This window comes from Esox lucius, chromosome 20 (assembly GCF_011004845.1).
Source record: "Esox lucius isolate fEsoLuc1 chromosome 20, fEsoLuc1.pri, whole genome shotgun sequence".
NCBI lineage: Eukaryota > Metazoa > Chordata > Actinopteri > Esociformes > Esocidae > Esox > Esox lucius.
Window position 1 is genome coordinate 43,027,357 of NC_047588.1, and position 13,937 is coordinate 43,041,293.

A 13,937-nucleotide genomic window follows, 5' to 3' on the forward strand; every position below is an offset into this window, starting at 1 on the left:
GACTGATACAGACACAGAGTCAGAGTCAGACACAGACAGACACAGACAGATACAGAGACAGAGTCAGACACAGAGACAGAGTCAGACACAGAGACAGAGTCAGACACAGAGACAGAGTCAGACACAGAGACAGAGTCAGACACAGAGACAGAGTCAGACACAGAGACAGACACAGACGGATACAGATACAGACACAGACGGATACAGATACAGACACAGAGACAGACTGATACAGACACTGATACAGACACAGACTGATACAGACACAGAGTCAGAGTCAGACACAGACAGATACAGACAGATACAGACACAGAGACAGAGTCAGACACAGAGACAGAGTCAGACACAGAGACAGAGTCAGACACAGAGACAGAGTCAGACACAGAGACAGAGTCAGACACAGAGACAGAGTCAGACACAGAGACAGAGTCAGACGGATACAGATACAGACACAGACGGATACAGATACAGACACAGACGGATACAGATACAGACACAGACGGATACTGATACAGACACAGACGGATACTGATACAGACACAGACGGATACTGATACAGACACAGACACAGACTGATACAGACACAGACACAGACTGATACAGACACAGAGACAGACACAGACTGATACAGACACAGAGACAGACACAGACTGATACAGACACAGAGACAGACACAGACTGATACAGACACAGAGACAGACACAGACTGATACAGACACAGAGTCAGACACAGACTAACACAGAGACAGACTGATACAGACACAGAGACAGACTGATACAGACACAGACAGACACAGACTGATACAGACACAGACAGACACAGACTGATACAGACACAGACTGATACAGACACAGACTGATACAGACACAGACTGATACAGACACAGAGACAGACTGATACAGACACAGAGACAGACTGACACAGACACAGACACAGAGTCAGACACAGACTGAGACAGACACAGAGACAGACTGATACAGACACAGAGACACAGACTGAGACAGACACAGAGACAGACTGAGACAGACACAGAGACAGACTGAGACAGACACAGAGACAGACTGATACAGAGACAGAGACAGACTGATACAGAGACAGAGACAGACTGATACAGAGACAGACACAGACTGATACAGAGACAGACACAGACTGATACAGAGACAGACACAGACTGATACAGAGACAGACACAGACTGATACAGAGACAGACACAGACTGATACAGAGACAGACACAGACTGATACAGAGACAGACACAGACTGATACAGAGACAGACACAGACTGATACAGAGACAGACACAGACTGATACAGAGACAGACACAGACACAGACTGATACAGAGACAGACACAGACTGAGACTGATACAGAGACAGACACAGACTGAGACAGACACAGAGACAGACGCTCAGCAAGTCCTTCAGTTTGGAGTAGGTTGATGATGGTAGGATAAGTAATTTATTTGAGTTGAGACATGATGTACTCTGTCAACCTTGGATTAACCCGTTTCTACACTTCGCTGCACATGGAAAACCACAGAACTATTTGTTGGGGCGGAAGGAGACGTGTGAGATGGCAGACAGGAACAAGGAAGCTCTTCTGGAGGTATGATGGACCAACAACCTGATCACTTCCTCTGGACCACCACCTAGCCAGATCACTACACTTGGACACGCTGACAACATGATGGACACACACACACACACACACACACACCTGGACATGGACACACACCTGGACACGCTGACAACATGATGGACACACACACCTGGACACACACACACACACACACCTGGACATGGACACACACCTGGACACGCTGACAACATGATGGACACACACACACCTGGACACGCTGACAACATGATGGACACACACACCTGGACACAAACACACACACACACCTGGACATGGACACACACCTGGACACGCTGACAACATGATGGACACACACACCTGGACACACACACACACACACACACACACCTGGACACGCTGACAACATGATGGACACACACACACCTGGACATGGACACACACCTGGACACGCTGACAACATGATGGACACACACACACACACCTGGACACGCTGACAACATGATGGACACACACACACACACCTGGACACGCTGACAACATGATGGACACACACACCTGGACATGGACACACACCTGGACACGCTGACAACATGATGGACACACACCTGTCGTGTCGTGGGGGTGTGTTCTGAGGTGTTTGTGCCTGCAGGAGTGTTTCTGCGGCAGCTCTGTGTCAGTTCCTGAGATGGAAGGAGTCCTCTGGCTGAAGGAGGACGGGAAAAAGTCCTGGAAGAAGAGATACTTTCTTCTCCGAGCCTCTGGGATCTACTACGTACCCAAGGGCAAAGCTAAGGTACCCCTGACTATATAAAGCGCCAGGGCTAGTTGAATCTGAGGGCTTTTGATTTTGGTGGGGTGTGTTACCACACATCCATATGGTTTTATGGTTTCCTGGACCCTCCTAACTTGTCATGATAATCGAATCACTGGCACCGTTTTTGGTCCTGACTCATATCTTTGCTGTTTAAATGATGATAAAGTTAGGGGTGTCCTCTTACCTCATAACGGGATTACATTTGTGTTCATTGTACAACCCTTTTTCCCAAAAAGTTGGGACACTGCATAAAATGCCAATAAAAACGAATTACGAGGTGAAAATAATTTATTCCTGTATTTTATTGAAAATAGTGAAAACATGTCAAATGTTATTGTCGTGTTATGTCTTGGATGCCAGCAACATGTTTAAAAAAGTTGGGTTGACTGCATGAACTACCCTAACCAGGGGTAACTATTACATAAACTACCCTAACCAGGGGTAACTATTACATAAACTACCCTAACCAGGGGTAACTATTACATAAACTACCCTAACCAGGGGTAACTATTACATAAACTACCCTAACCAGGGGTAACTATTACATAAACTACCCTAACCAGGGGTAACTATTACATAAACTACCCTAACCAGGGGTAACTATTACATAAACTACCCTAACCAGGGGTAAACTATTACATGAACTACCCTAACCAGGGGTAAACTATTACATGAACTACCCTAACCAGGGGTAACTATTACATAAACTACCCTAACCAGGGGTAACTATTACATAAACTACCCTAACCAGGGGTAACTATTACATAAACTACCCTAACCAGGGGTAACTATTACATAAACTACCCTAACCAGGGGTAGATGATTACATAAACTACCCTAACCAGGGGTAGATGATTACATAAACTACCCTAACCAGGGGTAAACTATTACATAAACTACCCTAACCAGGGGTAACTATTACATAAACTACCCTAACCAGTGGTAGATGATTACATAAACTACCCTAACCAGGGGTAACTATTACATAAACTACCCTAACCAGTGGCTGGAATGATGGAAAAACCCATAACTTCTCTCCCCCGGCAGACGTCCAGAGACCTGGTGTGTTTCCTCCAGTTGGACCATGTCAATGTGTACTACGGCCAAGACTACCGCTCCAAATACAAGGCTCCCACGGACTACTGCCTGACTCTGAAGGTGAGGACACCAGCCAGTACCATTTACATGTTAATTAGCAGACTACTGCCTGACTCTGAAGGTGAGGACACCAGCCAGTACCATTTACCTGTTAGTTATCAGACTACTGCCTGACTCTGAAGGTGAGGACACCAGCCAGTACCATTTACCTGTTAGTTATCAGACTACTGCCTGACTCTGAAGGTGAAGACACCAGCCAGTACCATTTACATGTTAGTTATCAGACTACTGCCTGACTCTGAAGGTGAGGACACCAGCCAGTACCATTTACCTGTTAGTTATCAGACTACTGCCTGACTCTGAAGGTGAGGACACCAGCCAGTACCATTTACCTGTTAGTTATCAGACTACTGCCTGACTCTGAAGGTGAGGACACCAGCCAGTACCATTTACCTGTTAGTTATCAGACTACTGCCTGACTCTGAAGGTGAGGACACCAGCCAGTACCATTTACCTGTTAGTTATCAGACTACTGCCTGACTCTGAAGGTGAAGACACCAGCCAGTACCATTTACATGTTAGTTATCAGACTACTGCCTGACTCTGAAGGTGAGGACACCAGCCAGTACCATTTACCTGTTAGTTATCAGACTACTGCCTGACTCTGAAGGTGAGGACACCAGCCAGTACCATTTACATGTTAGTTATCAGACTACTGCCTGACTCTGAAGGTGAAGACACCAGCCAGTACCATTTACCTGTTAGTTATCAGACTACTGCCTGACTCTGAAGGTGAGGACACCAGCCAGTACCATTTACCTGTTAGTTATCAGACTACTGCCTGACTCTGAAGGTGAGGACACCAGCCAGTACCATTTACATGTTAATTAGCAGACTACTGCCTGACTCTGAAGGTGAGGACACCAGCCAGTACCATTTACCTGTTAGTTATCAGACTACTGCCTGACTCTGAAGGTGAAGACACCAGCCAGTACCATTTACATGTTAGTTATCAGACTACTGCCTGACTCTGAAGGTGAGGACACCAGCCAGTACCATTTACCTGTTAGTTATCAGACTACTGCCTGACTCTGAAGGTGAAGACACCAGCCAGTACCATTTACATGTTAGTTATCAGACTACTGCCTGACTCTGAAGGTGAAGACACCAGCCAGTACCATTTACCTGTTAGTTATCAGACTACTGCCTGACTCTGAAGGTGAGGACACCAGCCAGTACCATTTACATGTTAGTTATCAGACTACTGCCTGACTCTGAAGGTGAGGACACCAGCCAGTACCATTTACATGTTAATTAGCAGACTACTGCCTGACTCTGAAGGTGAAGACACCAGCCAGTACCATTTACATGTTAATTAGCAGACTACTGCCTGACTCTGAAGGTGAGGACACCAGCCAGTACCATTTACATGTTAGTTATCAGACTACTGCCTGACTCTGAAGGTGAGGACACCAGCCAGTACCATTTACATGTTAATTAGCAGACTACTGCCTGACTCTGAAGGTGAAGACACCAGCCAGTACCATTTACATGTTAATTAGCAGACTACTGCCTGACTCTGAAGGTGAGGACACCAGCCAGTACCATTTACCTGTTAGTTATCAGACTACTGCCTGACTCTGAAGGTGAGGACACCAGCCAGTACCATTTACATGTTAGTTATCAGACTACTGCCTGACTCTGAAGGTGAGGACACCAGCCAGTACCATTTACATGTTAATTAGCAGACTACTGCCTGACTCTGAAGGTGAAGACACCAGCCAGTACCATTTACATGTTAATTAGCAGACTACTGCCTGACTCTGAAGGTGAGGACACCAGCCAGTACCATTTACCTGTTAGTTATCAGACTACTGCCTGACTCTGAAGGTGAGGACACCAGCCAGTACCATTTACATGTTAATTAGCAGACTACTGCCTGACTCTGAAGGTGAAGACACCAGCCAGTACCATTTACATGTTAATTAGCAGACTACTGCCTGACTCTGAAGGTGAGGACACCAGCCAGTACCATTTACCTGTTAGTTATCAGACTACTGCCTGACTCTGAAGGTGAGGACACCAGCCAGTACCATTTACATGTTAGTTATCAGACTACTGCCTGACTCTGAAGGTGAGGACACCAGCCAGTACCATTTACATGTTAATTAGCAGACTACTGCCTGACTCTGAAGGTGAAGACACCAGCCAGTACCATTTACATGTTAATTAGCAGACTACTGCCTGACTCTGAAGGTGAGGACACCAGCCAGTACCATTTACCTGTTAGTTATCAGACTACTGCCTGACTCTGAAGGTGAGGACACCAGCCAGTACCATTTACATGTTAATTAGCAGACTACTGTCCAGAGACTGTTGAACAAGCAATAAGGGTTAAGGACCTTATCCAATGGGACATTAGCAGGTTATCAACCTTGTCTTCTCAGGGATTTGAACCAGGATACATGTCACTACTGATCTCTGCTGTTGAACCTAGAACCAGATGTACTCGCCTGGTGTTTAACCTGGTACCTCATGTACTCCATGTCTGTGGCTTAGTCCGGCCTATTTTCACTGGTGCCTAAGACATTACTGCTGTTTGGAGTATACTACCATCTATTTCCTCATGTTATACTAGTTTGGCTCTGTTTGTGTTTTTGAAGAAGGCTGTGGATACCAAAGTACCTTTTCTTGGAACCTCACTTCCTGAAAAGGAGGAAAACAGATTTCTTAGTTTCCTTTTGTGAGGCGTCTTCCAAGACTTCAATCCCAGATTTCCAAACCAGACTGGGGACTTTCAGAAGGGCGTAAGGGAAGGGGGGTCTGGTCAGGGGCCTTCGGACTTCCTGTACTGATGGGGTGTGAAATAATGTGACTGCAGGACATTGTTTTTGTAGGCAGGACTGTTTCTTTCTCCTCAGCGATGTAAGTTATGATCCAAATAGTCCTCTTCCATTTGCCCCACAAAGTGACCCGTAAACATTTGAGGCATCTGGTCTGATGGAGGAGGGCCCACACTGGGAAGGACAGGATGCAGAGTATTGGTGATGGGTTAATTACTTCTGCCTGCTGGGTGAAACTGTTACATCTGTATACAGTCACACTGCCCTCTAGTGGCACAGTGTAATATGGCAACATGCTGATTCACCCGTCTCACCGTCACAGGTTTTAGGCCTTTCTGTCTCAGTTAACCAGGAACTAAAACCTTACCTACTTTCACCGGAATCTGTTCACGAGAGAAAATAGAGAAAAAAGAGATGAATATATGTTTGATGTATGGTGATTTAGTAGTGTTAGTTACAGTCCACGTCTGATCCAACAGCACCCCCAGATCCAGAAGAAGTCCCAGTACATCAGGTACCTTTGCTGTGACGATGTCCGGACTCTCCACCAGTGGATCAATGGGATTCGCATCGCCAAGGTGAAGAGAACGTCTCCATAGTGACATGTTGAAATCATCCGACTGTTGCCAGACTTTTCGTTAGTTTGGTGCCGTATGAAAACCAACCCAGATGTCTGTTGTTGAAATAAGTTGCTGTTTTCTTCTGTCTGGTTTTCCCCTCCAGTATGGGAAGACTCTGTACATCAACTACCAGGAGGCGATGAAGAGGACGGAGGCAGCCTACGACTGGTCCTCTCTCTCCAGCTCCTCCATCAAGTCTGGATCCAGCTCCTCTAGCCTGCCAGGTAAGGCACAGGACACACTCCCTCCATGGTTTAATATAACGCCCCCTCCATGGTTTAATATAACGCCCCCTCCATGGTTTAATATAACGCCCCCTCCATGGTTTAATATAACGCCCCCTCCATGGTTTAATATAACGCCCCCTCCATGGTTTAATATAACGCCCCCTCCATGGTTTAATATAACGCCCCCTCCATGGTTTAATATAACGCCCCCTCCATGGTTTAATATAACGCCCCCTCCATGGTTTAATGTAACGCCCCCTCCATGGTTTAATGTAACGCCCCCTCCATGGTTTAATGTAACGCCCCCTCCATGGTTTAATGTAACGCCCCCTCCATGGTTTAATGTAACGCCCCCTCCATGGTTTAATGTAACGCCCCCTCCATGGTTTAATGTAACGCCCCCTCCATGGTTTAATGTAACGCCCCCTCCATGGTTTAATGTAACGCCCCCTCCATGGTTTAAAGTAACGCCCCCTCCATGGTTTAAAGTAACGCCCCCTCCATGGTTTAATGTAACGCCCCCTCCATCTTTCCCCTCTTTCTCAATCTCTCTCTGCTCCAGAGTCTCAGTCAAACCACTCCAGTAGTGACAGTGGAGTGGGTGTGTCCGAGACACTGTCAGGCCATGTCCGCTCTCAGAGTCAGGTCAGCTCCATCTTCTCTGAGGCCTGGAAGAGAGGCACGCAGGACGACTCGAAGGTAACCCCCCTGAACCACGTGCTTATATCGTCACACCTCTTAGCTGGGGTGAACTGAGCGTACTGGACCTTGGCCTTCTGTGTGGGGAATCAATAAGAATAATAGAATAGTCTTCACTTGATCCTGTCAACACTTTATTTCTAATGGAGGTGAATGAAGGCTCTAAGATGATGAATGAATCCCATCAGGTTTGAGCTTTGGGCAGTGACTCAGTAGGACCGAATCAGCAGAAACCACCTTAACAGATTCATTCCTCACTACATCATTATTCATGTCACTACAATGACTGCTGCAGACCACTGTCACACAACCTGTACAACGAAACGGCGACGTTTGCTTCCTGCTCGCTATCAGTCAGTAATTACATGTTCAACTGTTAAAATGCTGTTCTAAAATAGTTCAATAGAAGATGCTTTCTGTGTAGATTGTGAAGGCCTAGCCAATAGCTGGCCGAGCTGTCTGTCTTTTCTACCCATAGCCAATAGCTGGCCGAGCTGTCTGTCTTTTCTACCCATAGGCTCTGGTGTTTCCGCTGCTGTCTGTCTGTGGATCCTTCTCACATAGATACCCACTGTATTTCCCCTGTGTATTTCTGTCAGCTGTAATTAAAACTGAACCCTATGAATGACACAGAATGTCATTTCAGATGCTGTTAATGTTTATCTAACTGTGTCAGTGTTTAAGCCAGACTGTGACTGACTGTGGTCATGTGTCAGTTACTTTATTTCCTAACCCACTCCCGGGTCAGTAATTGTGGTTGTCGTCTGTTCCCATCTCTCTCCCTTGTCTCTGTGTCGTCCAGGGAAGGAAGGTCAAGTCAGTGAAGTTTGGACCGGTGCCTCTGGGCACTGGAGGGACTGAGGTTTGAGGTTCGGAGCTAGGGGTGTGTCACGTTTTAACACCGGACTTCTGTACTCCTCCTCACAACCCCTCAAAGCGCTAACAGAACCGGGTCACCTGGGGGCCTCGGTCATTAAGATGTGGTTAATAGTTTGGGGTCACTGGCAGTGTGAAGGACTGTGTGTTTGCACTGGTGTTTTAACTGTTACTAAGCAACACTGGTGTTTTAACTGTTACTAAGCAACACTGGTGTTTTAACTGTGTTTCTGCCTTGTGTGTTTACGACCTCCATCTGGAGGATGCATCAGAGTGGCTTTCTCATCTAGAGTTAGAAAAAAGCCTAAAAATGCCAAGGAAGGAAATGTCTTGGTCAGAGTCCGGCTCTAGCGGGAGGTGCATTGGTTTGGTTTTGGTCTTCATGTATTTTGTTTTGGTCGGCTGGGACGCCCGGCTGGTCGGCTGGTTTTAGTGGATCAATGCAGTGTTACCAAATGACCCAATGTAGCAGGAATATAACATCATGATGTGTATTATAATACAGTCTAACTCCGATCTCTCTCTTCTCCAGTTGAGGACGGACTCTTTCAGTAGACCCCACCCACTGACATTGTACCAGTCAGCACCCCCCTCCCGGACCAGCTACACCAGTGTGTCCCCTGAATCCTCCCCTTCGCCCCCTGACCCGCCCCCTCCTCCTCCCCCACCTCCCCCTCTCCCCAACCCACCTCACCAGGCCGCCCCCACCCAGTATGTCAAATACAGTACCCTTGCCCGTTTACAGGGCAGTGCCAATCATTACAATGCGCAGCCAATGGGGCAGCAGCAGTGTCCGCCAGTCCCACCCCTTCAGTCTGTCAAACCCAACTACAACACGCTCCCATTGGCTTCCACCAACTACAACCCTCCCCCGCCATCACCCCCACCCCCTCCACCAACCTCCATGCCCGTCCCGGGCTCTGCCATGGCCTCTCTTCGGCTCGGCCCTCCGAGCCCTGTTCCACAGTTCATACCCCCTCCCCCTCCACAGGCCCATACCCTGCCCCCCCCTCACTACCAACACAGTAATGGCATCCTGCCCCCCCCTCCGCCCCCAGAGGTTCACCAGCCCCCCCCACTCAGTAACACAGGACTGCAGCAGTTCCTGGCCCAGAAGTTCCCCAATATGAACTATGACTTCTCAGAGCTGGACGGCCAACCTGAACCCCCTCCTCCCCCCGCTGCCCTTTCACCCCTGTCTCCTGCCCTGCCCCCACCCGCTCCTCCTAAAACCTTCTCGGGGGTCTTCCCGCCCCAGACCGCTCCTAAGACCTTTGTTCCGGGGATGCCTCTGTCCCCAGTCTCGCCCTCACCTCCTCCTGGTCCAGGGAAAAAGCAGCAGAGCTTCTCGACAGGCCATTCGCCCAATCAGCCCCCACCTACAATGCCCAAACAGCATAGCTTCTCCTCTAAGACCCTGCCCCTCTCGGCCCCCATCTCCCCAACCCCGTCCCTGGTCAAACAGATGGTCAACCAGTTCCCGGGAGCTCCGCTGCCCCCCCAGTCACCCCCAGCCGTCAAGGCCAAACCAAGATGGCAGCCGGGGGGTCAGATGCCCCCTCAGTCCCCGGAATTCCCCCCACCTCCTCCTGAGAGCTGTCTGGACTTCCCCCCTCCCCCCCACATCATCCCATCCCCAGCTCCTCCACTCCTCCCCCCTTCCAAGATGGGCTCCCCTATCAAGAAGTCTCCTTCCTCCTCTTCAACCTCCTCTACTGGATCTATAGGGAAGAGAGGGCCGCCTCCTACCCCTCAGAGGGCCTCTTCCATCAAGTCCAACTCGTCTGGGGAGTACCAGGAGGAGGTGCAGGTCCAAAGGCAGCCTAAGAAGGTAGAGTCCCTGGTCAGTAAGTTTGCCCAGCCTGGCCTTGGCTCCTGCACCTCCTCCCCTGCCCCCTCTGGATCTCCTGCTAAAGACACAGGGCCTCCTGCTCCTCCTAAACCAGGCAAGCTGAACCTGGCAGCCCTCCCCCTGGCCCTGCAGGGTCTACAGACCGGCCAACACCGCCAGCCCAGCAGTGACTTCCCCTCCCCTCCGTCTGAGCTTGATTTCTTCCCCCCACCACCTCCTGACTCTGAGCTCCTCCCCCCGCCACCACTCCCTTCAGAAATGCACCCGGGGGCCCCCCGGGTCGCTGTGGTCAACCCCCAGCCGCAAGCCGCGCCCCTCTCCCAACCAGTCAACCAGTCGTCATGGAAGACGCAGTCGCTGAAGAAGACCCCGCCTCCTACGCTGCACAGGCTGTCCCGGAGCAACACGGTGCAGGAGCCCTTGCCCCTGTCCCCCCCTCCCCAGCAGACCTCCTTCGGCTGCCCTGTGCCGCCCATCTCCCCCGGGGGGCCTAAAGGGGGCAGTACTCTCTCCTCAGTCCAACCCAACTTCCTGGAGGACCTGAACCGGACCTTGAAGAGGAAGTCCATCACCCGTCACGGGTCTCTGACACGCCACGGCTCCTCCAGACTGGAACCAGTCTCCATGGACGACATGGCCCTCCCCCCTCCTCCCCCAGAGCTGCTGCTGGAACAGCAGAGGGTGGGGCAGGGCGGCGGCCACGGCTACATGTCCTCAGGCTATGCAACGTTACGGCGGGGGCCACGCCCTGCCCCGCCCAAACGGGACCAAAGCACCAAGCTGACAGGGGAGTGGTAGCTGGTGGAGGTGTGGTGCCCAGGCTACAGACCCACCAAGGCCTCAGGCTATGCGCCATACAGGTCACTCCCCTGAGACCCTGGTTGTCAGAAACTGACCAAAACCGAGGGGGGGGCCAGACGACTGCCTGATCTTGTCCAAAAATAAACTCTAATTTCTGTGTGCACCAATGAATACGACCCAGATCCCCCCCCCCCACACACACACACACACACACACAGGACTGAGCTAGATGCTGTGTTCTATGTGATCCTCTGTCTGCAAACCAGACCGTCTGTTCAGCTTCTCCACGTTGTGCCGCTTTGCATTAAATATAACAAAACATAAACGGCAAGAATTCTGCTGCAATATAACTGGTACTGCATGGACTCCTGTATGTATGGACATGGTGTTATGTTAGCAAGCGTTTGGGGTTTGGAGGGGGGGGGGGGGGCTCAGTAAATATATATGTATAGACATGTGGGTAGGTGGGTGGGTAACTTCCTTTTGTGTTTTTATATAAGATTATTTAATACCTGAAAGATTTGGTTATTTTAAAGTGGCGTTTTTAAAGCGTGAGTGAGTAGGAACCCCAATTGGTTGAGAGACCTGGCGTGATTTACAGCTAGATAGCTCTGGTCCAGGGTGTGATGTGGTTTACAGCTAGATAGCTCTGGTCCAGGGTGTGATGTGGTTTACAGCTAGATAGCTCTGGTCCAGGGTGTGATGTGGTTTACAGCTAGATAGCTCTGGTCCAGGGTGTGATGTGGTTTACAGCTAGATAGCTCTGGTCCAGGGTGTGATGTGGTTTACTGCTAGATAGCTCTGGTCCAGGGTTGTGATGTGGTTTGGTACCATGATGCCTTGGGCCAGAACTGGACACACCCAGGTGTGTAGATGAGTGGTTCATACTGAGTGTGACCCAAATGACACCCTATTCCCTACAGAGTGCACAGGACCCATATGGCTTTGGTCAAAAGTAGTGCACCAAATAAGGAGCAGCGTGCTGTTTCAGACTCTGCCCATCGGTCTCTCTGATTCTAATGAAGATTTCTCAAAATGGCACCAAAAGGTTTAAAATGCTTCCAGTGGATTTGAGTAGCTGTAGAACTGGAAAGCAATTGGCTGCCTTTTAAATGATCCTCAGTTTTTGATTGGTTGAGATAAAACGATGCACAATGAAGGTCCACCTCTGCAATGGCTGTTATGTTGGGGGAGGAGTCAGAGCTGCTTTGTCTGTTTTTATTGGTCACATTGGCTGGCTATTATTCTATCCATACATCACAGCTGAGCCTCCTGTATCTAGAGGCCTCCTTTGGCCCTAACTTAAGAATATACAGACAGAAAAAACACTTCAGGACTGTAGGCAGCCAGATACCATGAATGAAAGAGTCTTGAAGGAAGTAAAGATCATCCAAAGCAGACTAAACCGGAAGTGAGTATTTCCAGGGCAGAATAAACAGGAAGTGGAGTTTGTCCCAGGGCAGACTAAACAGCCATGTAGCTCCTTATTGAGGGTGGATGGACATTGATGTTTCACACTAATGCCTTCTCTTTTACTGTCTGTCATTCCAAATGGCATCCTATTCCCTGTGTAGCGCATTACATTGAACCTAACCCTGCCCCGTGACAGCATCCAGGGACTGTAGGTCCGGTTGGCTCATGCTGCAGAAAAAGGACCTGCCCAGGGTTTCAGACTACAGGGAATAGAGGGCTGTTTGGACGTCTTCATGTGTTTGAGGACGCGACCACCACATTGCTGTTATGTACATTGTCCTTAGTATCCAAAGCATTAATAAAACCTGTAAGTCCATCTGGCCAGTCAGTCCCTTTGCTTGATGTATCAGTTTGTATCTGTGATCTGTAAGTCATATTTCTCCATGCCAATCACTAGGCTTCACCAAACTGAAATGTGTCATTGTCAGGCCTTCTCCCTCACCTGTTGGAGGGAAGTTACATCAGCAACATTTTGAGTACTGTCCTCCATTTCCTGTCTTCAATCACTTCAGGACAACATGGATCAGCGGTGAATGACAACCTAAATGTTATTAAGTATATCTGAAGGCCAAAGGAGTTACTTTAAGGTCAGGAACACTCTGAGATACTTTGCCATAATGGGGAAAATGAAAACCTAAAATGCATTTAAACCGAACAATAAAAATGTGCAAATCATACTCTGCATGTGCCTGTTATTCTGGACTTTCTGTCTGTCTGTGTGTCTGTGTGTGTGTGTGACCACACCAATCAGGTGCTAACAGAGACCCCTGTGGGTCAGCTGACCATTCAGAGGAGCTGTGATTGGCTGCTGTTTCAGTCAAGTGTTAAACAGGGAAGTGGTACTCAAGACAGCCCTGATGTGCCCAGTATTAATGGAAGCAAAAGGAACATCACCATAGCCGGCTCTGGGTGGGATTTAGGACATAGTTCATTAGAAGAAAAACAGTTACTGAGCTTGAAGTTGTTACATTAACTTTGTATGATTACTGCAAATAAACAGCTTCTGGTTTCAATGAATCCTAGCTGATAGTGTTTC

The 13,937-nt window shown here is 48.8% G+C and overlaps 1 protein-coding gene across 7 annotated transcripts in view; it reads left to right on the forward strand.

Annotated features, from left to right (window-relative positions):
* Nucleotides 1-13,583, forward strand: part of raph1a (Ras association (RalGDS/AF-6) and pleckstrin homology domains 1a) — an 86,999-nt gene extending 73,416 nt beyond the window's left edge. For 6 of the 7 annotated variants that reach the window (XM_034288625.1, XM_034288624.1, XM_034288626.1 and 3 more), the window contains 7 exons: nt 1,539-1,604; nt 2,248-2,391; nt 3,460-3,570; nt 6,833-6,931; nt 7,077-7,197; nt 7,763-7,899; nt 9,308-13,583. In XM_034288625.1, the coding sequence (XP_034144516.1) occupies nt 1,539-1,604; nt 2,248-2,391; nt 3,460-3,570; nt 6,833-6,931; nt 7,077-7,197; nt 7,763-7,899; nt 9,308-11,425 (2,796 nt within the window). In that variant the 3' untranslated portion in view covers nt 11,426-13,583. Of the gene's footprint in view, nt 1-1,538; nt 1,605-2,247; nt 2,392-3,459; nt 3,571-6,832; nt 6,932-7,076; nt 7,198-7,762; nt 7,900-8,701; nt 8,769-9,307 lie in introns of all 7 variants that reach the window. The other variant, XM_034288628.1, reaches the window with a different exon arrangement.
* The last annotated feature ends 354 nt before the right edge of the window (nt 13,584-13,937 follow it).